Source organism: Peromyscus leucopus, chromosome 1 (assembly GCF_004664715.2).
Source record: "Peromyscus leucopus breed LL Stock chromosome 1, UCI_PerLeu_2.1, whole genome shotgun sequence".
Classification (NCBI taxonomy): Eukaryota; Metazoa; Chordata; class Mammalia; order Rodentia; family Cricetidae; genus Peromyscus; species Peromyscus leucopus.
The window spans coordinates 98,009,778-98,034,746 of record NC_051063.1 but is presented as its reverse complement, the minus strand read 5'-3'; the positions used below and the strand labels follow the sequence as shown (position 1 = coordinate 98,034,746).

At 43.1% G+C, this 24,969-nt stretch overlaps 1 protein-coding gene and 1 pseudogene across 1 annotated transcript; one reads left to right on the top strand and one right to left on the bottom strand.

The window, feature by feature from the left end:
• The first annotated feature begins 4,447 nt into the window (after positions 1 to 4,447).
• Positions 4,448 to 24,969, top strand: part of LOC114710284 — a 72,526-nt pseudogene continuing 52,004 nt past the window's right edge.
• On the bottom strand, positions 14,557 to 15,107 carry LOC114710286 (splicing factor U2AF 35 kDa subunit-like). The gene has a single exon (XM_028894389.2). It carries the CDS (start codon positions 15,025 to 15,027, stop codon positions 14,572 to 14,574), a length of 456 nt encoding a protein of 151 aa, XP_028750222.1. The 5' UTR covers positions 15,028 to 15,107; the 3' UTR covers positions 14,557 to 14,571.

Genomic DNA, 24,969 nt, shown 5'->3' with positions numbered 1-24,969 from the left:
AGGGCCAGCTTGGGCAACATGAGCACTGTTCTAAAACACAAGTATATACATACACACATTTTAAAAAATTATTTTTAAAGTAAAAATATTTATTTGGGACCTGGAGGTAGGAGTGTGATAGAGCTCTTACCTAGCATGCAGGATGTCCTGCATTAATTTACCAGTACAGCATGAATCAGACACTAATTACAAGAGTATAATCTCAGCTGTAGAAGTCAGGCCCATTAGAAATTTCAGGTCATCTTCTATTGCATAATGAATTTGAGGACAACCTGGGTTGGATGAGATCCTATTGTAGTGAGTAGCTGTCCTGTCTATGACCTTGAAGAACCACCCCTAGAGATGCAGCAGGTGACTGCTCCACCTGCCTATGACTTTGGAGGCACGTAGGCATCACTCCCTTCACTCCATCTTGGGACTTGAATGCGGGACTGATCCAGGCAGCTGGAACAGCATTCCAGAACCTGTATCAATTCTGTTCTGTACTGTGAGATTTTTCTCCTAATACATCCTTTGCCCTTTAAAAAGACTCCATGGATTTCTCGTTATATCCTATATCAAGAAATAATTTTTATCCGATGTTGGAGGGAGATGAGATTCAGAAATCTGACCTCTGCTCTCTCCTTGGCCTCATTATGAACAAATGAACAAATACAAACCTGTGTGACCACAGAGAAGACACAGTAAAGGAGTGCCAGGCCTGGGGCCCAGTGCTTTGCCGTCAGGCCTCTCATGGTTCTCTCTACAGTGGTGTGGCTTTTAAATGATAGACCTAATAAGACTCTTCTTCCTTTAAAGTGAAGGAAATGGTAGTTACAAAATTGTAGCTATAAAACATAAAACCAAGAAGAACCTCACACAATCTAGGCAGGAGGAATAAGTATCTTGAACATAGTAGAACAATTGCTCCTTGGAATAATAGCCAATAAGAACACTCAGATGGACAAGGTGGTTGCTATCAAGTTCCCAACTGCTTCCATTTCATCTCAAGAAAAATTCACCCAAACAGGGAAGGATGAAACTAAGAGCTTTCAAAGGAGACTAACGACCAAGATGAGAAAGCTGGTGTCACAGAACATGAGCTCCAAGACATTGCAAATCTATTCTGCAAGTGTGATGATGAATGAGGAGGAGGTTTGTGAGTACTTCAGGTCAGTGTTAATCATTAGAAGATAGCTCTGGATCTCATTTGTATAAAGCAAAGAACTGAATTAGCAGAAATTATGATTGATGGAACTTCTGTCATTAGGCACCCACAACTACTCCTCCAGAATGGAATTTGGGTTTTGAGAGCTCATCATGGCATCACCTCTGGTTTTACACAGAGTCTGCATTACTGGTAGCAGGATGTGATCAATGAGCAGCATAAAAGATGTGTGGGACACGAAGTGTTTTATCTGCTGCATCCTAGGTACTGCCATCTATGAAACAAAGTAGAAACTTTAGCCCAAAGGCACAGCACCACATGCTGGGTGACACCAGAAATGCTGCCTGACACTGGCTTGCTGGGTTCAGCTAAGGCACCACATTTCAGAAAGGATTTTCAGCAAATTAAGTCATGTAGTAGACAAGGGACAAGTCCATAAGAGACTTTGGAAATCTTAGCGGAAGAGTAAAGATACTGGGTACTTTCACCCTGGAGGTAAAAGTACCTCCATGTACAAAGTTTTGTGTACAACAGTGTGGCATATGAAACAGGTACTATCTGGGTGTGGTGGCTCACTCTTGTAAGACCAGCATTCAAGGAAGTAAGGGAAGAAGAATCAGAAGGTCAAAGCCAGCCTCAGCCACACAAGACTCTTTCACATAAAAACAAAAATAAACAACACCCCCCAAAGAAAACATAGGCTCTGGGGCCAGGCATACTTCCATGTGAATCTTGGCTGTCAGGACTAAGCTATGTGGAGAAGCTACTAAATCTTTCTGTGCTTCTTTTCTCACATACGAAATGCAGGGCTAATGTAGGTGAAATGCAGTAATGTGTAAAGTACAGGGTATGTAGCAAATGCTTAAGAACTATCAGCTATAATGACATCACCAAGAGGGTGCCGTAGCTGCCATCAAGTCCCTTTTTCAAAGGTGCTTTTACTAAGCATGCAAACTAAAAGTTCTTAGGCTTCATCTTCAGAAGCATGTGCATCAGCAACACCATGTTGTGTGGTGTGTGTGTGTGTGTGTGTGTGTGTGTGTGTGTGTGTGTGTTACCCATGTTATCCCTGAAAAAGCAGACTCAGAAAGGTGCTGCTTGCCCAAAATCCTAATAAGGGACTAGTCTTTCTCCCTCCCACTCCCTGCTATTGCTCTGACAGTAGAACTGAGACAGAAAGTCTATTTTTTTTTCTACTTTTAAAACTTTTTAAGTTGGGCAGTGGTGGCACACGCCTTTAATCCCAGCTCTCTGGAGGCAGAGGCAGTCGGATCTCTGTGAGTTGGAGGTCAGCCTGGTCTACAGAGTGAGTTCCAGAACAAGCTTCAAAGCTACACAGAAAAACCCTGCCTCAAAACAAACAAAGTAGAAAAAATAAATATAGAAAATAAGAAAAATAGAAGGGTTCTACCTGCTTTTCACAGCTCTTTATAACTACAACTGTCCATTCTCTATTACTCCAATATAAATTCCACAAAGCCTAGCACCACTCACCACAGAACTTCAGATTTTGTCTGTTGAACAAATATTCTCTGGGATGCTACATTATCTCAGTGTGCAAAAGATTTTCTATGAGACATTGTTAGAGACAGCGCAACCTTATGACTAAGGGTGCTAGTTAATTGTTCTAGAAGAATGTTTGACAACAGGATTATCTAAATATGTAAGAGGGGTGGAGGTGGAGGAAAGAGAGGGAGAGAGAAGGGAAAAGGGTGGAGGGAAGCAGTCCTGAGGGAGGGGGAGGGAGAAAGACTAGTCCCTTATTAGGATTTTGGGTAAGCGGCACCTTTCTGAGTCTGCTTTTTCAGGGATAACATGGGTAACACACACACACACACACACACACACACACACACACACACACACACGTTCAAGGCTATCTACAGAATTAAATGAAATTGTACAAAAGGCTGTGGCACAGTGCCTTGTGCACACAAACAAGCTCAATAATTCGTGGTTATTTCTGGGCTTAGTGCCTAAAAAACTGAAGGGATGGGTAGATGAGAAGTGACTGAGGTCTTTCCAAACATCCACAAACTCTGGGTCTTCTGTCTCCTGTGCTAGGGAAATGCTGGCAACCCTTGCCTTTCCAATCAGCTGCTTAGAAAACCTATCAGGACCTGTGAAGCTCCAGGTGAGCCTCAGCGTCTTTCCCAGGGGGTCATGCATCTGCCCTCACTTCTGATCATTGCCTCCACCTTCTCCAAATCAACCCACGCTGGGCATCCATTCTTTTTTTTTTTTTTTTTCTTTTTGGCAAATCTTGGCTCGAAACCTCGCATTTGGGCGCGTGATGTCCTTAGGCCCGAGGTTTCTGCTTAGATCCTGCTTTCCAAGTTCGAAGAAGGTACTGAGATCTCGGCAGGTGTGGTCCATCTCCAAGCCTTCACTTCATACACCCAAGAACGTGCATTTGGACCCATGTGGGCCTCCAGAGGCGGGGGTGGGTGGGCAGCGGTCGGGGGATGCTAGGTTTGCATCTGGGCGGAAGAATGGGGTGCCAAGAGGTTCTGGCACGCCTACCAGCTCCCATTGCCTGAGCCCGGGCACCGTCACTCGCAACTTGGGGTCCTGAGCATAATCAGGCTCTCCTGTGGCGGGTAAGTCCTGTTCCCGTCACCCCGCTGGCTTGTCTGCTTTGAGAAAGCAGTGATCCCCGGTCCTCAGCGCGCACCCCTGACCCGGCCCCGCCCCCGGCGGCAGCGAGTAGCGGGCGGAGCGCGGAGGGGCGCGCGGAGCTGTGCGGCGCCGCCTTGCTTCTGCGCTGGGGGAGGAACGAGGGGCCGCTCGGAAGACGAGAAAGCCCGAGCGAGCGACTAGTGGAGAGCTGCATGCAACCGGTGGGAGGCCGGCCGGCTGGAGCTGTGGCTCAGGCTGGGAGCGGTCACTGGCAGGCGGCAGCGGCGGCGGCTCTGAGCTGGCAGGCGTAGGGCTTTCTCCTGAGCCCGCCTACCTGGCACTGTCCGAGGATGCGGGGGCGTGAGGTGGTGCATGCCAGGGGCAAGGGACGCGCTCTGTGACCAGGCGCTGGCCTGGTCTGCAGCTGCTGGCTGAGCTCTGTGCCCGAGGGGCCCTGGAGCACGACAGCTGCCAAGATTTCATCTACTACCTGCGGGACCGTGCCAGGCACCCCGCTCCGCGACCCAGATAAGCGCCGCCGCCTGGCGCGACCGGAAGGGCCTGGGATGGGGACTTGAGGCCGCGCCAGGGCCTGAGCCAGGAGAGCGATGAAGACTGGAGGAGAGCAGGGGGTGACCATTGAGCCCAAGGTTGTCTCCAAAAGCAGCGCACCATGGCCTGATGCTGGAACCCCGCGGAGGCGGAGCCGGAGCCGGGGTGGCCTGGGGTAGGCTTGGAGGAACCCTGCGCACCATCTGTGCTCAGCTCCGGGGGGCGGCTGCTGAGCTGCTCCTGCCACCCCAGTCTGGCGCCGGAGAGCTAGGGGAAGCCGGGGAGGCCTCGGAGCTGGAAAAGGGATCGAAGAGCCAAGGAAACTCTAGGAAGTTGGGAGTTAGTTACAGCCAGGCTGCAGCTGATTCCTACCCGGAGCTGCTCAGCTTGAGTGTCCAGTTCCTCTCCCAGCTCTGGGGTGAGAAGGGTGAAATAAGATCGTGCATGAGGCCGGGACCCGGAGCCACACGTTTAGGGTAGCTAGGCCTGAACTCTTTTCCTGCATGTTGCAAGGTGAGTAGGTGCTGAGGTCTTCTCCAATCGACTCTTTTTTTTACCCCCCCTCGAGACAGGGTTTCTCTTTGTGCCTTTTCCTGGAACTCACTTGGTAGCCCAGGCTGGCCTGGAACTCACAGAGATCTGCCTGGCTCTGCCTCCCTAGTGCTAGGATTAAAGGTGTGCGCCACCACCGCCAGGCTTAAGAGCTTCCATGAGCTGGCTATAGCACATCATCTGAATAGGAGCACGTTTTCTGAACTCACAGAGTTAAGCCCTTGCTATCGTGCAGGAACACAAACAAAATACTCCAGTACATTTTCACATTCGCAGAAAAATGCAGCTTTCCAGTAACTAACAAATGTGCCCCTCTCCTGAGTCAGAGGAGGGATCGCTAAAAAAGATGAAGTCAGATTCAATAGAGAAGTTTCCTCTGCCACGTCTGGGAAACTATGATTTAAACAATTTGTCAGTTCTATGTTTTGTCAGTAGACACTCTGACATGGAAAAGTACCTCTGTGGTGCATCCTACTGACTTCAGCCAACTGGTTTTTGATGCCTTTACACTCACCACACACTCTTCTGAACGATGGTATGGTGTTGTTGGTTTTTACTTTTCCACTTCTATACCTGTTCTGTAAAAGGACATTTAGCTTGAAATTAAAATTTGATGGCGTTGTGGGTGCTGTGGCCACAAATTCAGCCTTTTTGGAGCTCTTTGCGACTTCAGGATATAGAACTAAAATTGATTTTCAGGAGTTAAAATTTTGAAGCTTTCTGCTACATGCAAAAATAGTAGGATATAAGCAGTCTTTATGAATATTCTTGTTTAATACAGTGCTCTGAAATGTTGTTGTATCTTTGGGGGGCGGGTGGAGTTTGGATAGCCACAGAATAAGTGGAACACCACCAATGCACTGAGTCTCATCGTGTTTTCTTACTGTTCTGCTTGCATGCAGACTGTTAGATAGCTTTATTATGTTCCCAGAGAACATTTCCTGAAGTATGGTTGAATGTCCCACTGTAGGTATCTGGCCTCTATCAATATTTTCTGAACTGATCCCTGTAATTATGGCAAGGGGGCCTATTTACACAGAACTTTGCTTGCTGAATGACTGTAAACACAAAATTGCTTCAAGTTGCTAATTGTTCTTTCCTGCTGTGGACATTGGCTATGACCCAGCAACTTGGCTCTAGTTCAACCATATAAGCTCTCCTGTTGCAGGCCCTTGTGCCGGAGGCCATGGGAGTATACAGCAGATGGCAATTGATAGTTCAGGTGTCAACCCACCAGAAGAATAATCCTCTGATGGAGGAACCCTGTTCAAGCAAAACTTACAGGGCCATAGACTTTGAACACTGTTGTTTCTGTTTGTAATTTCACATGTGGAAAAACAGCTGTGGTATCTCCCCAATCAATACCTACACTATAATGTGTAATCTCATATGATGTATATATGTAATCTCATGATTACATATCAATCTTTTTGGCACATATGGCTGTGGATGGTCAGAAAATGATTTCTCCTTAAGCTGTATAATTCTGATGAATAGAAATAATACTAGGATATTTTTCCTAACTGACATAGAAAAGCAACAGTATTCTCAGCTACAAAAGAAGCCTTTTACACATTTAGCTGATTTTAGACTTTAGAGCAAATCCAAAATAGACTAAGTTATCCCTGGAGATGATTTGCTCAAGGCCAAGTTCCCAAGTGTCTGTTAAACCAAAGTCAGGCTGACAACATTAAGACATATCTTTCCTGCAGTAGTTGGCTTTCTGCATGTACTCCCAATGATACAAAGCTCAAGGTTCAGCCAACTAATTGTTTAATTGCTTAGGTCCTGAATTTCAATGTCATTCTCTGTCTGGGAGTGCTAACCACTCAGGCTATGTGCACAGCCAAGTGTTACTGGCTGGCCAAAAAGTGTTACTCACTGGCTGGTCAAAGTGACCTACCTAGCCTGACAAAACTGTGTGACTTACCATGTGTTATGAGAATGGGTCTGACCCTGAAAATGTAACATATAATTGTCAAGAGCTTGCCTGCTGAAGTGTGTGTATGTTTGTGTGTGTGTGTGTACACAAGCACTCTTGTGTGGTGAATACATGTGCATGTGTGCACATGCTGAGAAAGAGATGTAGCTATATGAGAGAGAGAGAGAGAGAGAGAGAGAGAGAGAGAGAGAGAGAGAGAGAGAGAGGAGAGAGAGAGATGTGTATGAAGGAATAGATGTGGCTGTATGGTAAGAGAGCTGTGTAGATGATATGTATAGCTATGTAGAAGAAGAGAAGAAGTATTGGCTGTATGGAGAATGTAACTGTGTGAAGAGAGATGTGGCGGTGTGAAGAAGTGTGAAGGTATGTAGTAGCTGTGTGGAGAATGTAATTCTGTGAAAAGATATGTAACTATATGGAGACAGATTTTCAGAAACAGATTTTTTTTAAAGATAAAGTAAAAGTGAAAGTTACCATCAGAAAGAGTGTTTCCTTATTTTCCTTTCAGATAGAAAAAGTCTAGCCCTTGCCACATTTATGGATTTTTTTCTCTCCTTACACCGGGCTACTGAAAGCTGGCCCTCCAGTCAGTGGTACCCTTGAATATTACCTCAAGTAAAAATTGTTCTGAGGTCCACTAGTTCTTAATTGCAGTAAATAAGATTCTCTTTTAATATTTTAATAAACATTTGCGCTATAAGGTGAGAAAAGCAACTTCTTATTATCTTAGAAAGCAAAACCAACCTTGTGGCTAGAGAAGATGAGGAAGCCATCTGTGAGCATTTCTGATGCCATTTTCCATCTTTCTCTCCAAGCCACACTGGTTGCAAGTGGAAGATGTGTGTTTGGTGAAGCTGATTCTATGTTTCTGGATCAGAGGGAAAATTAAGACCACAACTAAGGACTTCCACTAAACATCCTATGGCCAGGTAGAAGAGAAGCACATGGGTACACAGATGGCAGGCTGTGGACCAGAGGCTTTGGGGTGCCCATTGGTAAGGGATGCTTAATCACAGTTCCTCAGTGGAGCACACCTCCCAGGATGCTGTGCACTTTCTTGGACTCAGGGACCCTTCCCAGGCCATCTGGGTGCTCCACCCTGTGGCAGCCAGTGACAGTGCTGGGCAGAAGCTTCCAAGAGCAGACTCTTCACAGGTGCTTTTCTCTACTTACTGGCTGCAGTTTCCTAAGATGGAGCACTTCTGGGCACTTTGTGGTCCCTATTGGTCAGAATTTCAATGGTTCAGCTTCCTGTTTTAAAGCATGTTGTCTGTATATTAATTTAACCTCTGTATGTTTACTTATAAATTTAATAATAATCAAGGAGAGAGAGAGAGAGAGAGAGAGAGAGAGAGAGAGAGAGAGAGAGAGAGAGAGAGAGAGAGAGAGAGAGAGAAATGGGGGGCAGTACAGGACAACCTCCAGTACCATCTTCAGGATCACCATTAACTGCAATCTGAGCTAAGATAATGTATCTGGCACAATATTGCGATTTTGTATAAAGCTACTCATTATCAAGCTATAAAGTGTGTTGAGACCTCAGAAATGGAAACAGTTTATGTCCTTACTCTTGCACTAGTGGAAGAATTTAGTCACTTGTATCCAAAGTCTTCAGTTATATGCTCTCTAGAGTTGAACATGACATGATTACATCGACTTTGTCCTTTGCTGTTGATTTTTTATAAGGCATCTTGTGTTTCTTACACTGTCATTTGATATGTTCTATCCCAATAATTTCTTTGCAAACAAACAAGCATATGTCTTCACTTACTTCAAATGGACCCTACTCCCAGTGGATACATCTACAAAAAACTTTCATATTTACACTCAGGAAACATTGTGGAAGAGGGGGAGGAAAGATTGTAAGAGCCAGAGGATCAGGGAGTTTGCTGTGAGATTGTCTCCTAGAAATGTGAGAAGCTACACCTATAAAGTCATAACAGTGTGACTGCCTAGATGTGAGCTGAACAAGAATGACATCAAAAGACATGCTAAATTGCACAGGGAGAAGCGCATGAGGGCTCAACTCTACACAGAAAACTATAGGCAACTGAGGAAAGCTAGGAGCAGAAGTAGCCCTCCCAGGGGGAGAGCATACCATGTAGTTGTTGAGTGCCAAAAGGTCAGCTCTGAAAACATACAAGTAATGTTATGTGGAGCAAACAGGTTATATTTAGGGATATATATGCATGCAATAATAATGAGTTTAAAAAGAGGCCATGAATTTCAAGAAGAGTGGGGAGAGGTATATGAGATGGTTTAGAGGAAGGAAAGAAAAGGGAGAAAATGGTAAAATTAATATTCTCAAAATTAAAATTTTTAAAAGTAAATAATAAATATGTAAGTTTAAAGGTTGAGGGGCACCATGGTTTCATGACAAGAGATAGAGGGAAGTGCTCTTTATAGTTAATTTTTCAGTGTTGGCTCAAGGGCCTTCTGATATGTATTTTAAGTCACAACAGTAGAAAATAAGCAAGTATTTATCAAGGGGCGGGAAACCCTGGGAGGTTTGAGACCTCAGCAGTTAGTTGAGGAGATGGTATTGCCTTAGGTAGTACTCTCGCAGGGGGCTTAAGAGGAATTTTGTACATAGCTATTACTGGTATTTAGTAAGCCTAAAGTCATATATTTTTGTCAAAGATATCTATCAGCTGTCTACTGCTAGGTGATTCTTACATATTTTTATGATAATGTCTCATCTTTTCCAACTTTTTCAGTGCCTCTTATTTGTTTTTCATCAATTATTGTGTAATACAAATGTCTTCCAGCATAAGACCCATTTGGAGGCTTAGGACACAAATGCGCCTTCTGGATCACTAACTAGTCTTTACCTGACCAGATTAGAAAAGAACCCCTTGCCAGTCATGCATTGTGCTTTCCTGAGTCTGCAATTGGGCATATGGGAGAGAATAGTATGCTGTGGGATGGTCTGTATGTCAAATGCTCTGATTGGTCAATAAATAAAACACTGATTGGCCAGTGGCCAGGCAGGAAGTATAGGCGGGACTAACAGAGAGGAGAATTGAGAGAATAGAAAGGTGGGAGGAGTCACTGCCAGCGCCACCATGACAAGCAGCATGTGAAGATGCCGGTAAGCCACGAGGCAAGGTATAGATTTATGGAAATGGATTAATTTAAGCTATAAGAACAGTTAGCAAGAAGCCTGCCATGGCCATACAGTTTGTAAGCAATATAAGTCTCTGTGTTTACTTGGTTGGGTCTGAGCGGCTGTGGGACTGGCGGGTGACAAAGATTTGTCCTGACTGTGGGCAAGGCAGGAAAACTCTAGCTACAATAGTATATTACATAAATAAAGTATTTCCTTGGCTTTGTTGTGTTTTGACTAAGTCTATAGCCTTCCTAAAACTCCCTCATTTATGCTCTCATTGCTTTTTCTTTTCACTGATGTTTCTTCTGGACAATCTGCTCCTCCCTCCCCAGAGTGTCCATCAATGTCTGAGGCAGATGGGAGAACTTTCCCTGCCCATCTCCCACCAGCTGCAACACTCAGGAGAGCAGGCCCTGCACCTCACCTAGGCAGCACAATAGAGCCAACTCTATTGGCAGAGGTGTGGGTAAGCCAGCCTCGAAGTTGTGAGCATGGGCGAGAGAGCTGTGCCCTTTACTCATCTGCCTTGTGGTGGCATGCATGAAGGAGAAATGCTCCCATCAATGCTTGAGGCAGGTGGTAGAGCTGTCCCTGAGGTCATAAGAACAGGAGAGCTGACCTGCTCCTTATCAGCTGCAGTACTCTGGAGAGTGGCCCTTACGCCATGCCTGAGCAACACAGTAGAGCTGGCCCTGAAGGTGTAGGTGTGGGAGAACCTATGCCGAGTATTTGAAAGCCAGAGAACTGACCATGCCCTTTGCTCATTGCTGCAAATGGTGAAATAGCCATAGCAATCCTGGAGAGCTCACCCTAGTGATGAAGACAGGAGAGATCTGACCACCCCTGCAAGTACCCAGGCCCAGACCCAGGGTCATGTTTTGGCCCACCCCATCTGTGATATGCTGGAGTATGGGGGCAGGGGCAGGGGTTCAGTCCTGTGGACCCAGGGCTTCAGGATCTCCATGACATAGCGCAGCAATGAGATGTCCAGGAAGAGTCCCAGTGAGGGCTCCGTGTCTATGGTACAGCAGAGACCAGGAGCCTAGAGTGATTCTTTTCCATCAATGCCTGCATGTAAAAATACATGAATAAAGGTGTTTACTTTGTGACTCACTGTGTCATACTGCAACTTCTATGATGGGATTTTCCCCTTCCACTTTTCTTTCTTCCTTTTTTTCTTTTTCCTGTTTTTCTCTTATATTTTATTTTGTTTTATTTTAGGGTGATAAGGGATATGGATAGGATCAGTTGGCATGATGTGAAAGATACAAAGAATAAAAAAATAAATTCTGGACTACATAGTTCCATGCAAGCCTAAGCTACATATCTAGACCCTGTCTCAAAAATTCAAAAGCAAAAACAAAAGAGAAATTGTAGATTCTACAAGCATTTTCTTCCAACTAAGTAAGTGGTAAGATATTATTAATAGATTTTCCCCACAATCAAATAATTTCTCGAGGGAGCAAGTACAAAGAGAAGGGAAGCACAATAGCCAAACATACGTGGTGACTGAGCCTTCCTCTTCTGCAGACACTGAAGGCTTGGGTACAGCAGGCTTTGGAAGTGAGGCATTATAAACACAGGTGCTGCAGCCCAGCCATGAGTGCTTGCACCTGCAGACCTGGGTAGCCTCGTTTGGCTGAGGCAGAGGGGGCAATGTTAGTGTGAGGAAGAGCTGGTTACACCCATGAAACAACGCTTTGCAATTTTCTGTTGAGTGTGACAGGTACAAGTGATCATTCTGTGACAGCAATCTTGGGTTGCTACATGGGTGATTAGTGATCAGGGGCTATTTTAGGATAAATCAGGATGTTCAGCATGACAATATCTGAGCTATAAAAAAAATAATTTCAAACATGTTTTGGGTCTGTAAATCCAATTTTCACATGATTATTTCATAAGGTAGTCTCAAGGAAGGGAAAACAAATGTGAATATGTGCTCTGCCTCTCCAACCAGTCACCAGTCCCTTAGAGACAACTCAGATGTCCCTGTCACTTTCCACTAGAGACACTATTTTAATTCAGGTTATTGACTGGCTATTTAGCATTTAGCTATTACCACCCTGAGCTAAAAACAAGAAAAAGTAACCTTTGGTACAGCCTTATTCTAGGCCTGTTGATGTGATCTCATGGGGCTTACTCCAGGCTGGTGAAGGATCACATGTACAAGGCCTACGTGGACTACTAAATGAGTTCAAGGTCAGCAAGAGAAACATTTGAGAGCTTATCTCAAAGGAAAAAGAAAACAAGGATCTTAGAATTCAGTTAGAGGAGCATTTATGTAGCAGGTAGGAGGCCCTGAGTTCACTCCCTAGCATCACATAAAAAAGCAGTTAAATAACCAGCCTTATCTGTAATGATTGCTTGCTTCTTCCTCCTTATGAGGACCACTTCAGATGAGACAGGACTTAAAGGGACATTAGAGAAACTTCTAACTCAAGTTTAGAGGTGAAGACTAGAGTCCATTAGCAAAGTCTAATGTGCTAATATCAGCATCTAACCTTCCTTAATTTATCTCTAATTTATGGTTGCTCATCTTTAATTTCTTTGTTAAAAGTGTTTCTTTCAGAAGTGAAGCCTCTTGGGGCCCAGAGAGATGGTTTAGCAGTTAAGAGCACTTGCTGCTCTTTCAGAGGACAGGAATTTGGGTCCAGCACCCATATTGCATAGATGACAAAAACCTGTAATTCTAGTTCAGATAAGATGGTGTGACATCCTCTTCTGCTGGCATTTGTGGACCTTTAGACCATTTAGAAAGTGCATGAAAACCTTTAAAGCTCTTGGGTCACATGTTTGCAAGTTCATTTCCTCATACCAAGCATTAAGCAACAGAAAGATAAAAATAATTATTACTTAGCCAGAACCTAGAAACAGCCTAGATGCCCATCAACGGAAGAATGGATGAAAAAAAATGTGGTACATATACACAATGGAGTACTACTCAGCAGAGAAAAACAATGAAAGCATGAAATTTGCAGGCAAATGGATGGAACAAGAAAAAATCATCCTGAGTGAGGTAACCCAAACCCAGAAAGACAGTCATGGTATGTACTCACTCATAAGTGGATTCTAGATATAAAATAAAGAACAATCAGACCACAACCCAAAGAACCATGGAGGCTATATATATAGCAAGGAGGTCTCTAAGACAACTGTGGCTCATAATAAATTTCGGTTTTACTCAATTATTGAAAAAAAAATAGCCAAATGAATGGAAACACATGAACTATGAACCAAAGGCTGAGGGGTCCCCAGCTGGATCAGGCCCTCTGAATAGGTGAGACAGTTGATTGGCTTGATCAGTTTGGGAGGCAACTAGGCAGTGGGACCGAGTCCTGTGCTCATTGCATGAGTTGGCTGTTTGAAACCTGGAGCATATGCAGGGACACTTGGCTCAGTCTGGGAGGAAGGGACTGGACTTGCCTGGACTGAGTCTACCAGGTTGATTGCAGTCCTCGGGGAGGCTTTGCCCTGGAGGAGGTGGGAATGGGGGGTAGGCTGGGGGTAAGGGGAGGGGGTGGGAGGGGGGAGAACAGGGGAACCCATGGCTGATATGTAGAACTGAATGGTATTGTAAAATAAAATAAAATGAATAAAGAAAAAAACAAAACAAAAAGAAAAGAAAAAGAAAGTACCCACAGACATAAGCACTTCTCAAAATATAACAGCACACTGACATTCTAGGCACAAGTTTTCTGAAAGACAGATAGATAATGAGGTTATTTTTCTGCTTTGTCTTGCTCTTCATTTAAGGCAAATCTCAATCCGAAGACAACTCAACCTGTGGAACCCAGACTTTAATATCCAACAGCCTGAGAGGCAGGATTAGTTGACTGGGATTGGTAGAATTAAACCAGAATTATATAAGCAGAGGTCACTGGACAGAAATGACAAGAATAACAGCAAAGCCTGTGGGAAACTGAACTTCATTTTAAACTATGACTGCACTTGAAACAGTTCATCCTGAAGATACAGAGATGTCAATTTGTCAGTCAAGGACTTCTCTGGGACTTCAGATCCTTATATCAAGATCAAATTGCTTACTAACAGGACAGCAAAACTGGTAAGTTTTGAATCCCCATTCATTGGTTTTTCTCCTGCTGCTGTAATAAGCCAATCAAGCTAAATTAATAAATCCAGGTTTAATAAACAGAGCAAGAAATCCTAGGTGACCCTTGGGATGGCAGGAGAGGAATCATGTGCCAAATAGAGCTACCAGGTCTTAAGTAGCCCCTATGGGAAGAGCTGACCCTTGACAGGCTTTCAGGAGGGATGGGCTGTTGCTTGGTAAGCTTTTTGAAAGGGGCAGGGTCTGGGGAGAGAGAGATTGGGGTACTACCTAATCATCCCAGATTCTTTGTGTATATGGATCAGGGGCTGGGGTAGAGCTTCCACCAGAACAAAAACACCAGACTAAAGTTCACAGGAAGAACCTGACCCCTGTATTTGATAAGATTTTTTTTCTTATTTTATCACTACAAATTTTATTCAGACTCATCTTTTTTGGTTGTTAATAAAAAAACAACTCCCAATATGAACTGGCTTGTCAACCAACTACAACAACACTGTCTAGCAGACATACGGTATAAATAGCTGGACTCAGAATCTCTCATCTCTCTTGAGGTATCTGGACTGCCTCCTGTAATGCTCTCATCCTCCACCTCCTCTGCTGCCACCATGCCTAATGTCTCTGGATGGAGAATGCCTTTCCCGGGATCGGGACCTGGATCTATGCCTCTTGCGATGGAGCCTAGACAGCTTCCTTTTGAGCTCTCTTGAGATTGGCTTCAGATGCATGAAGTTGCAGAAGGCCCCTCTTAGGCACTTGCCCATCTCATACTGGTGGCAGCAGGCTTCCGTGAAGTCAGTCACTGGGGACAGCTCTGAATGGATTGGCTGCCCATTAAACCAGCGGTTATTCAAGTCCATCACAGCTTTCTTTGCATCCTCCTCATAACGAAACTTGACATACACATTCCCCACCAGGTGGTCTGCTAGGTTATCACAGACGTTCATCTCTTCAACCTGTCCATACTTTTCTTCCATCTCAGTGAAGACTTCCTCAAAGAACTCATCATAGTGCTCCTGCACCTCCCAGTCACTCATAGCACAGCGCACACCATCAGCAGACTGGGCAGAGTTTTGAGGGTTATGGTAAATGTTCAAGAGGGCAATGGTCTAGCTAAAGATTTGTTTTTTGTGCAATGTAGAACATCTGTCTCCATGACGACATGCTCCAGTTCTGAAATAAAGTGAATAGTTGACTCTATAAAGGAATAAGAGTAATAACTGATTATTTCTGGGAAGATATGGCAGAAACATCATTAACCCAATCCTATTTCCCAGCTACTTGTCTTCCAATCACAGAAGTTTAGCAGCTCTTGATGGCTGTGTTTTCTCTTACAGGAAGTACGTTAGAGGTTGTAACTCCAGCCCCCTACAGAAGTGTTCTAATTCTAACCTGCTTCCTGCTACTCTAAACCCCTTCTCCTTTTAATAAATTCTTTGCTTTTTTTTTTTTTTTAAGATTGCCACATTCTCTGGGTCCTGGATGTCACCTATAAAATAAGGACAATGCCAATGAAGCATTCTTCTAAGAACTGAAATGTATATTCTTATTCTCAGGCCTAAGTCCTGTCAATATCTAAAGAAAACAAAAAGCAAAGTCCAGGTTCTCTCCAAACTCACATTCAGAGAAGAAATTTCCAAACTGGTCTGAAGCAAGTAGGTCTCTGGGAAACCTCATTGCAAACATGCTATTTGGAGACCCAGCTTGCCTTAGAAACCACACATCAGCACATGTCTGTCACAGAGCCTCTTTAGTAGCGCTGAGATAATTCCATGGAACCACAGCCATCCAAAACCATCAGGTGCTGGGTGATCTGTAAGATCTGTGATATGAACTGTTACCTGATGCAGCTTCCCTATTCAGTTGTCAGCTGCAGAGGGAGGAATGCTGTCCCACAGACACTTTTAGCAAGAGCCACAAGCTTAGGTCCTCACCCTGAGGTAAAGACTGAAGGTCTCAATCTCAATGAAATCTAGTGGACCATGAAGACCAGTTATCCTCTAGTTATGAGCAGACAGGAACAAATACAGTAAAGTCTGAGTTTATAAGGAGAGGAAAATGATTGCCAGTGACCACCTTACTTCATGCAACCTAACTGGATTAGACAATATCTCTTTAGAAAATCAACTGAAAATAAAGTGCTTGTTGGATAAACCTCTGGCTGAAAATACACAAGGGTTCCACATGAAACTTCTCAGTCCTGCTCTTCCAGCAAACACTTTTGCTTCAGTCAATAAATTATCTAAGTTACTAAAACAAAACTACAAGGAAGTTCAATGGTGGTGGTCTTTAATCCCAGCACTTAGGAGGCAGTGGTAGGTAGATCTCTGAGTTAGAGGTCTACCTGGCCTACAAATTAGGTTCCAGGACAGCCAGGACTACATGGAGAAACCCTGTCTTGGGATGTAGATAGTACAAGAGAAAGGGGTGATTTCTATCAGACAAGCTGAATATAGAAAAATATCATGACTTATAATATCACAGCTAAATATTTTATTGGAAAAGACTCAAATTTTACTTCTTAAAAGACCCAAAAGTTAATAGGCATCCCATGTTCCTGTTATAAATGACTGTTTCTGCTGAAATAGAGTAAGTACTTAGATTTAAAAACAAAACAAAACAAAAATCTGAATTGCTTGCTGAGACACCCCTTCACTACACAGATATATACACAGGGCCAGAACTACTATATCCTTGGTTCTTTAATTTCCAGCCTTTAGGCATTTATGAATGGAAGCCTCCCATGTCAGAACTGGCATGCACATTTGATTACATTCTAGGCCATCTTCTCTGTGACCTCAGAATTTAGGAAATGTACTCTTCCACCTCACCAAACAAATTTGCATGTACTTATTTATTAAGACAGAATCTCCATATAGTTCTGGCTCTCCTGTAACCTGCTATCTAGACCAGACTGGCCTCTAACTCACAGAAATCCATGTGCTTAGATACATGGCATGGACCAACACACCTGGCTTTGAATGTTTATTTTATAGTACTTCAAAAGTTTTATTTTAAATTATGTATTTGTGGCTGGGTATTGGTGGCACATGTATTTAAACCTAGCACTCAGGAAACAGTCAAGGCCAGTCTCTCAGTTCAAGGCCAGTTTGGTTTACAGAGAGAGTTCCAGAACAGCCAGGCCTGTGAAGAGAATCCCTGTCTCAAAAAACAAAAAGTATATGTGGAGGTGGATGTGCATTCCTGAGTGCAGGTGCCTGTGGTAGCCAGAGACAAAGGATCTCCACAGATCTGGAGTTATAGGTGGTTCTGAGACATGAGATTGTATCAAATGGATTTGGGGAACCAAATTCCTGGCCTCTGCAAGAGCAGTTCACACTCTGAACCACTGAACTGTATTTTAGTCATCCTGAACACAACCCATACAGCCCTCCTCCATGACCACTGAGAACCCAAATTTTATCCCATCTGATTCTCTAAAATGCCCCAGTAAAATGTCTCTACAGTGACTGCTGATTTGGGCATGAGATTTTTTAGAAATATTCCCTCTTTCAAACAGAGCAGACTATCTGCATAATGGTGACTGATCAGACAGCCTCCATCCTGAATAGTAGAACATTTTCAACGGTGGGAATGTGGCACCAAAAGTGTTATCTATTGCAAATACAGAGGCTTTCCATCACGGATATCTGTATAACCTTATAAGAGATTCACCAAAATGGTGACAACTTACTTAGAGCAGATTAAGCCAGACATTTAATCTTATGGTTTTCAAAGGAGGAATTATTCTTCAAAGCCTCTGAAGACATTTCCTTGAGACTAAACTTCAGTCAGCACACTGGAAATTAGTATATGCCACGGTGGCATACAAATACAAGCGAATTAATGTTATTTTTTTTCTCTTACCCTATGCAAACCTTATTTTAAAAAGAGGAGCAGGCCCGCCAAGGCTTAGGTAGGCAAGAGCTTTATTTCTTCCATACCACTCCCTGTGATCAGCTCCAGCGACTGAGTTTTAGGGAGGATGGTGCCAAGGCACTTGACAAGACACTCAAAACCCTAAGTTGCAAGAAATGCCACAGAAGCCAGGGTATCATGACAGCGCGGTGTGGAGCAGAGTCCCAAGAGGAACCTGGTGTGGAACCCCATGGAGCCCGAGGCCCTGCCCCAGCCACCCCCTAGGTCCTACCGCCCAGCCCAGGAGGCAGCTAAGCCCAGATGAGCAGGGCCTCCAGGGCATTCCCACCCACCACACCTGGACGCAGCCTTCTCTTGCCTGGGTCCGCACTGGTTGCCAATCGCCACCCCGGCCCAAGCCCTGGTAGGCCGCCCCTCACTTGTCTTTCTCGGTGCCGAAGATGGAAGCCAAGTATTCTGCCATTTCCAGGGGACGAATCCAGTAAAGCAGCCAGCGCCACAGACTTTGTTGAGGTACTCAGAAGACCTCGCCAGTTAAGAAGACACTGTACACGCCTATGTAGTGATGCGTCCAATTGGGAGGGGTGCTACCTGTGCAGGGGCGGGACGAAGAACTCGCAGAGGCTTCGCCCTCTGACCCTGATGCTTGCACACTCCCTGTGTCCCCGAGGTTCCCGCGAGCTGCCTGGTGCCTGGGCTGTGAACTGCTGCTCCAGGAACTCCTGCTCAGTGCCCTGGTTTCCCCGCTCCTGCTCTGGGACCTCGCCTTCGACCCTTGCTGGTCCTCTGGCTCCAGGCCTCTCACTGTAGACAAGGACCCCTACTTGGCCTCCTGGAGGGATTTAAACCTATAGCATCCCCACAGTTACCAGCTCACCTTCAAGTTAACAGCTTTCCAGGTAGAGCCTAATCCCGTTGTCTCCAGCTGAGACCCAGGCAGAGGGATCATCTTGGTTTGATGACCTTATGTATTTTCTCCGGCTATAGAGCCTTTTCCACCCGAGGGTGAACCATTGAAGAGGGAAGGCTGCTGGATTGTGGGAAGCTGAGGTCTCCATACAGGCTCTCACGAATTAACATGGTTACTGGAGCCAGATGAGGTGTTTTTACTTCCTGTTCCCTACAATGACCTTGAAGCTCGGAAGCTTCACTTTTCTGTGTATGACTTTGATAGGTTCTCTCACCATGCCTTGATTGGCCAAGTGATGGTGGACCACTTCGACCTAGCTGATTTCCCCAGGGACAGCATCATTTGGAAGGATATTGAGTAAGTAAGCAATGCGAGCCTAACATTTCTTCATTTGGTGTAAAGGGGTTGCTGCTTAGTTTTCACTGAAACAGACTGCTTACATATTATGTTATTTGAGAGCAAACTATAAAAGTCACAATGATACTTTTCTGTTTTTTAAAGAATCTCTTTACATTCTGGAGGGATAGATTTTTAACATTGATTTTGATATATACAAGAAAAAATTGCTAAATTATTAGGGAATCCCTTTTTCTCTTTCTTAGCTCTTCTCCATCAGTCCTTACAACATTTTCTTCAGAGATATCTCAAGTTGTACTAACTGGGTCCTGGCCCCCTGTTCACTGTATTCTACAGCAGAAAGTCTATTGCCTGAATCGACACAGTATCAAGTCCATGACTGGGTTCTCCTATTGACTCAACAGTGATTCCAGGATCATTTCCTCATTTTTAACCTTGAGCCTGGGAGTGGTTGAGAAGACCCCTAAGGTGATATTTTAATTGTCCTGCAATGTGATTTTATTTGTATATTAACAAATAAAGTTTGCCTGGAGATCAGAGGTCATTATCGAACCAGGAATAGAAGTCAGATGGTGGTAGCTCACGCCCTTAATCGGATCACATGGCAGACAGAGTCTCTGTGTGGTCAAGGACACAGCCAAGCGTGGTGACCCTTGATTTATTAGTCCCAGTACCAACCATAGAGACCTGGAGGTCTGTATAGACTGGAAGTGAGGAGGAAGTCATGTGGTTGGGTTTAAAGCCAATGAGAAAGCAGAACAGAAAGGCAATAAAAAGACAAGTCACACAGGAAGAAGGTCTCTCTCTCAGGGGAAGGAAGACAGTGAGTGGTAAGCTAAAGGTAGTTGTGGCTCTTGCTCTGATCTCTTAGGCTTTAACTCTGTATTTGGCTCTGTGTTTCTTATTTAATAAGACAGCTTAGAATTTCATCTACAGACTTCAAATTGTAATTTCAAACATAAAACTCATCAATTAAAATTATAATGAAGTCAGTAAGAAAAGAGGACAGAAGGACATGTCTCATGTCAGACTTAGGGGAGGAGGCAGAGAGTCTATGTGGCCATGTTTACATTTCAAACATGGGATACCATGGGATGCTTTTCCTCCATTTACATCCTTGTCAGTCCCTACTGAGCCTGCCTAAAGTTCCAGGCTGAGCAAAACTGGACTTTCTTAGGAAACTGATGGTTTCAAGATGCCTGTTGAGATTCCCCAGGCTACTCGTAGTGCCTTTTCTGAGGCCAGTGGTGCCCTCTTCACCTTGGGATCCAGCGAGACCAAAATCTGCTTCTGGATTCCTTTTCCCAGCTGTTGTTCTGCTGCACTGCACCTTCACATGGCATGGTTTGCCAATTACTCTTATTCCAGAATGCACCTTAACATCTAAAAAAGCAAAAATTTCTATTGGTTCAGTTTTCTCTGATACTAGATGTTTACATAATTTTTAGAGCTGCATTGTCAAACAAAAATTCTTTCTTTTAGGATCTTAAACTATCAATATATTAAAAGAACTAGATCGCAGGAAAATACAGATTTTTAAAAGTTAGAATTTTCTCCCTTTCATTTTCAATTTGTCTTAACAATACACTGATACAATTTGTAGTCTTCCCTGGGACTCTGAATCCTCAAATTCAACTGAAAATGTTTTTGAAATGCATTTGTACAGCACTGACATGGCATTACATGTTATGTCCTAGAGGGATTGGGTAGAGCATTTGCCTAGCAAGAGCTAAGGTTCTTGTCTGATTTTGGAGTGTGTGAAGTCTATGGGGCAGTTTTAATAAAGTTCACATCTTTGCAATCACAGTGTTCTTTCCATTTATGTAGTCTTTATTTGAAGCCTTGCCTTCAGGACTTGTGATTTTTCTACATAAAGTTCTTACCAGACTCTTGTTGGATTTGTTGATAGCTACCCATTTTTGTTACCTTAAGTGATAACCTCTAAAGTAGCATTTTGTGACCTATTACAGGTGTATGTGTGAAATTTTGTATTTTTCTCTTGTGAAATTCAATTCTTATAGGTGCTTCTGAATTTTCTCTGTAAATAATCAGTCATGTATGAATTATGATGGTTTTGCTGCTTTCTGGTCTGTACCTTTTTTTTTCTTAGTCTTTTTGGTTTTGTTGTTGTTGCTTAATGTACAAACTAGGATATCCAGTAGGGTTTGAACTAGTAAATATGGGGGCGGGCATATTTTAGATAGAATGTCTTTACATTCCTGTAGAGTATGATTTTTTTTCCTAGAGGTATTGTGTGGGCACCTTCAACATATTCAGGAGGCATTCCTCTGCCAAATATGGTATTTCACACTGTCAATTCCAGCACTCAAGAAACTGAAGCAAGAGAATTACAAATTTGAGGCCAATGAGCTGCATAGTTAAACCTTGTCTCAAATAAAAAAGTCTATCTTTGTTCCTAGTGGACTGAGTTACATCATGAAAGTTTGTCCCTTTCTCAAATGCTATAACTATATACTCTATTATAACAACTATATTAATCTACTATGGTGGTCAATTATATTGATCAGTTTTCTAATTTTTACTGAATCCTATATTCCTAGATTAATCCAAACTTGTTTTTTGTTTTGTTTTTCGAGACAGGGTTTCTCTGTGTTACTTTGCACCTGTCCTGGAACTCACTCTGTAGCCCAGGCTGGCCTCGAACTCACAGAGATCCACCTACCTCTGCCTCCCAAGTGCTGGGATTAAAGGCGTGCACCACCACCACCCAGCTTCCCAAAGTTGCTTTGATGTGTTACATTTCCTGTATGTTGCTGAGTTCAGTTTGCTGATGTGTTCTGCATTGAAACATGTGACTGGTACATGGAGTTCTCATGTGCTGTTCTTGTTTGCTCTGAAAGCAAGGTAGTTTTTACTTCATCACCTTAGTTGGAGGACTATTTTGGATCTTCCATTCATTCCTGCTTGGTGCCCCTGGAGGCCTCAGGTTTTTATTTCTCTCTCTCTCTCTCTCCATGCTGTAAAAACTCCCTTGGTGTTTGGCTTCTCCCGAGGTTCAGACAACAAAGAAGTGAGGAGAGGGAAACTGGGATGTCTGTTTCTTGGAAAGTCTGTGGACTGGCCATAACCTCCAGTCAAACCCAACACTCCCAAAAGTGTCTTTGTTTTGAGATTATTCTTTGAAGGCTACTTTTCTGGGAATAAAATTTAGGTGAATAAAACTCTCTGTTACTTTGATTTGGGGGATGTGAGCAAATCATTCCATTGTTTCCTAACTTCCTTTTTAAAGTCAATATTTAGTGTGCCATTTACTACTGCGTATGTTAATTTTCCTTTTTATTGATCTCTAGATTTTCTTTTCCTTCTTTATTACAACATTGCTATTAGGCATTTCTTTTTGTTTATCCTGATCAGGATTTAGTCCTGAATCTGAGTATCTTTTCTCTAATTAATTCTGGAAAATTCTTAGCCATTTATTTTTTCCCATTATTTGACATTTTTGTACTTTTTAAATTTATTTGATCATCTCATTCCCCCTCAATATACTTTCCATTTCTTTTATACATTCACATGCATACACATACATACATGCATAGCTATGTATACATTTATAAGTGTATGCATATGTGTATGTATGTATATATTTTATATGTAGTTGCTTTTGTATTTTATTCCTTGTGGCTCCAGTTGAGACTTGAGCATCTCTGGCTCTTTTTCTTGGCTTTTCTATTGGCTAATGACTCATCAGGTCTTACTGCCTATTTTATTTGTAGCTATAAAATTATCTGGCTTGAAACTTTATAAAAATGTGTGCATTTAAAATACATTCCTCCAACCATGATTTGAGATTGAGTCTATAAGATGTAAAAGTGAACAGTTCAAAAAAAAATCCTGAGCTTTAGAGATTTGGGCGGTTGGCAGTATGTGCTATTGGTTGGAAACTGGTTACAGAGATGCTTTTTTTCCCTCCTTTTTCTAGGTCAAGTCCAAGACAGGATGTATCCCCACTATCTACCTGTTTTACTCATCTTTTAACAATGTGACCTGGGCTTTGGGAATCTAGCTTTAAGCAGGACTGTCTCACAGTCCTTTGAATACCAGGAGCTAAACACTAGAGCACATTCCCCTCCTTCCAACCCCAGCTCCAGGGCTTACTTACCTCGGTGGATTCATAGTTACTGTTTCCGGTCACTGAAAAATTCTATTTTTGCCTCATTAGCTGTGCTGCACACTTAGAAGAATTTTGTAAGCTAGTGTTACTTCTTATCTGGAGGGGTTTCTGTGAATACTTACCTTAATGTTGGAAACTGCTGTGATGCTTGAAGCTTCTAAAAAAAAAACCTTATTTTTACTTACAGTAACTGAACACCATCTATTTATTATGTTTGCTTTGCCATCTAATAGAACTCTACAAATCCTACAATCTAAACTCTTCATTTGGCAGATGAACCTCAGATGGATGCCCCATTAAGAGATTCAGCCAGGGATTCATAGCTGAGTATCAGCTGAGTGTGGATTAGGATTGCTTTACAGAAGTCACTCTGTTTAGTTCACATGATGGGCTATGTTGGTTTACCTCTCTGTCCTCTTTGCCTACTACTCCTACCAAGCTCTTATGCCCCATTTATAAGCTAAACTTTCTGTGTCCTGGATTGGGAAAAGTCTCTGATATTTGCTTTCCATGTCACTTTGTACGTCTACCATTACATACATTGTTTTCTTCTGTGCGTTTGTTCAGTTTTATTTCTTCCCTGGCCGACTGTGCTGTTAAATGCAAAAGCCAAGTTTAACTTGTTTCTGACTAGCACCACACCTCCAGAATAGTGTCTAAAAATAAGATATATAAGTTTGCTTTCATGAGATAGGATCTCACTTTGTAGAGCAGGCTAGCCTAGCACTGGCAATCCCCTGCATTGGCCTCCTGAGAATTGTGATTGCAGATGTGTACCACATGATAATTCAAGTCTATCTTTTATCTTATTAAGATAGTGAATAAAATGAAGTTCCCATGAAGGACTCATTTGGTGAGGCTCTAGGGATACTGGACTTGAAGATGTTATGTAGTGGTAAACCCATGAACCAATTAATCTCTGTTAAGTTTTATTCCTCTGGAAAGAGTGTGAACTTTATAAATACTCACATTGAAATAAAATTTAATCTTCATAATTTCCTGGGGAGAAATAAAATTGAAATTATTGAGTGCAAAAATGATGGGTTTTGCTCTCAGCCATGGAAGCCAGAGCAGTAATAATATAATGGACATTGGTGGAGATTTGTCTTAGTCAAGAGAGAGAGGACAGTTCCTGGCAGGAGGTCAACATTTCAGAAAGCCTGAGTTTGGTGCTCATCAGGAACACTGACTACAGGCCCATGCACTTGACATTTATTACTGGCTCCAGGGCAAATAGGCCCAAGACACATCAGAAATCTCTTTCTTGGTGGTCTGCTTCTTGGCTGGTAGCTCAGAGGCTTTCTGTAGTCCTCAGACTCTTCCTGAGAGAGAGTGTCACAGTTTCTCTCCTGATGACAGTAGAAGTTAGGAGAACCCCTTTCTGCCAGCATGGATAGATTGTGTTCAGAAAGGGGCATAGTACAACATAGGCCATTAAAAAAATTAATACTTTAAAGCCTATGTTTCCATTAAATTTTACTTACAAAGCTATTTCCAGCAATTTGTAGTAGCCAATTTGGGAATTCCCCTATATTTTCCATGAGCATCAGACCATTTACAGATTGAAAGAGGTAAGTATGTAATTCTGCCCAGATAGGAAAGGATGTAAGGGATGTCTAGTGTGTGTGTTCTGCATGGTTGAATACAGATGAAGTGGGCTCTATAATCAGAGCTTGCTAGGTGAAATGTACATCATCCCAT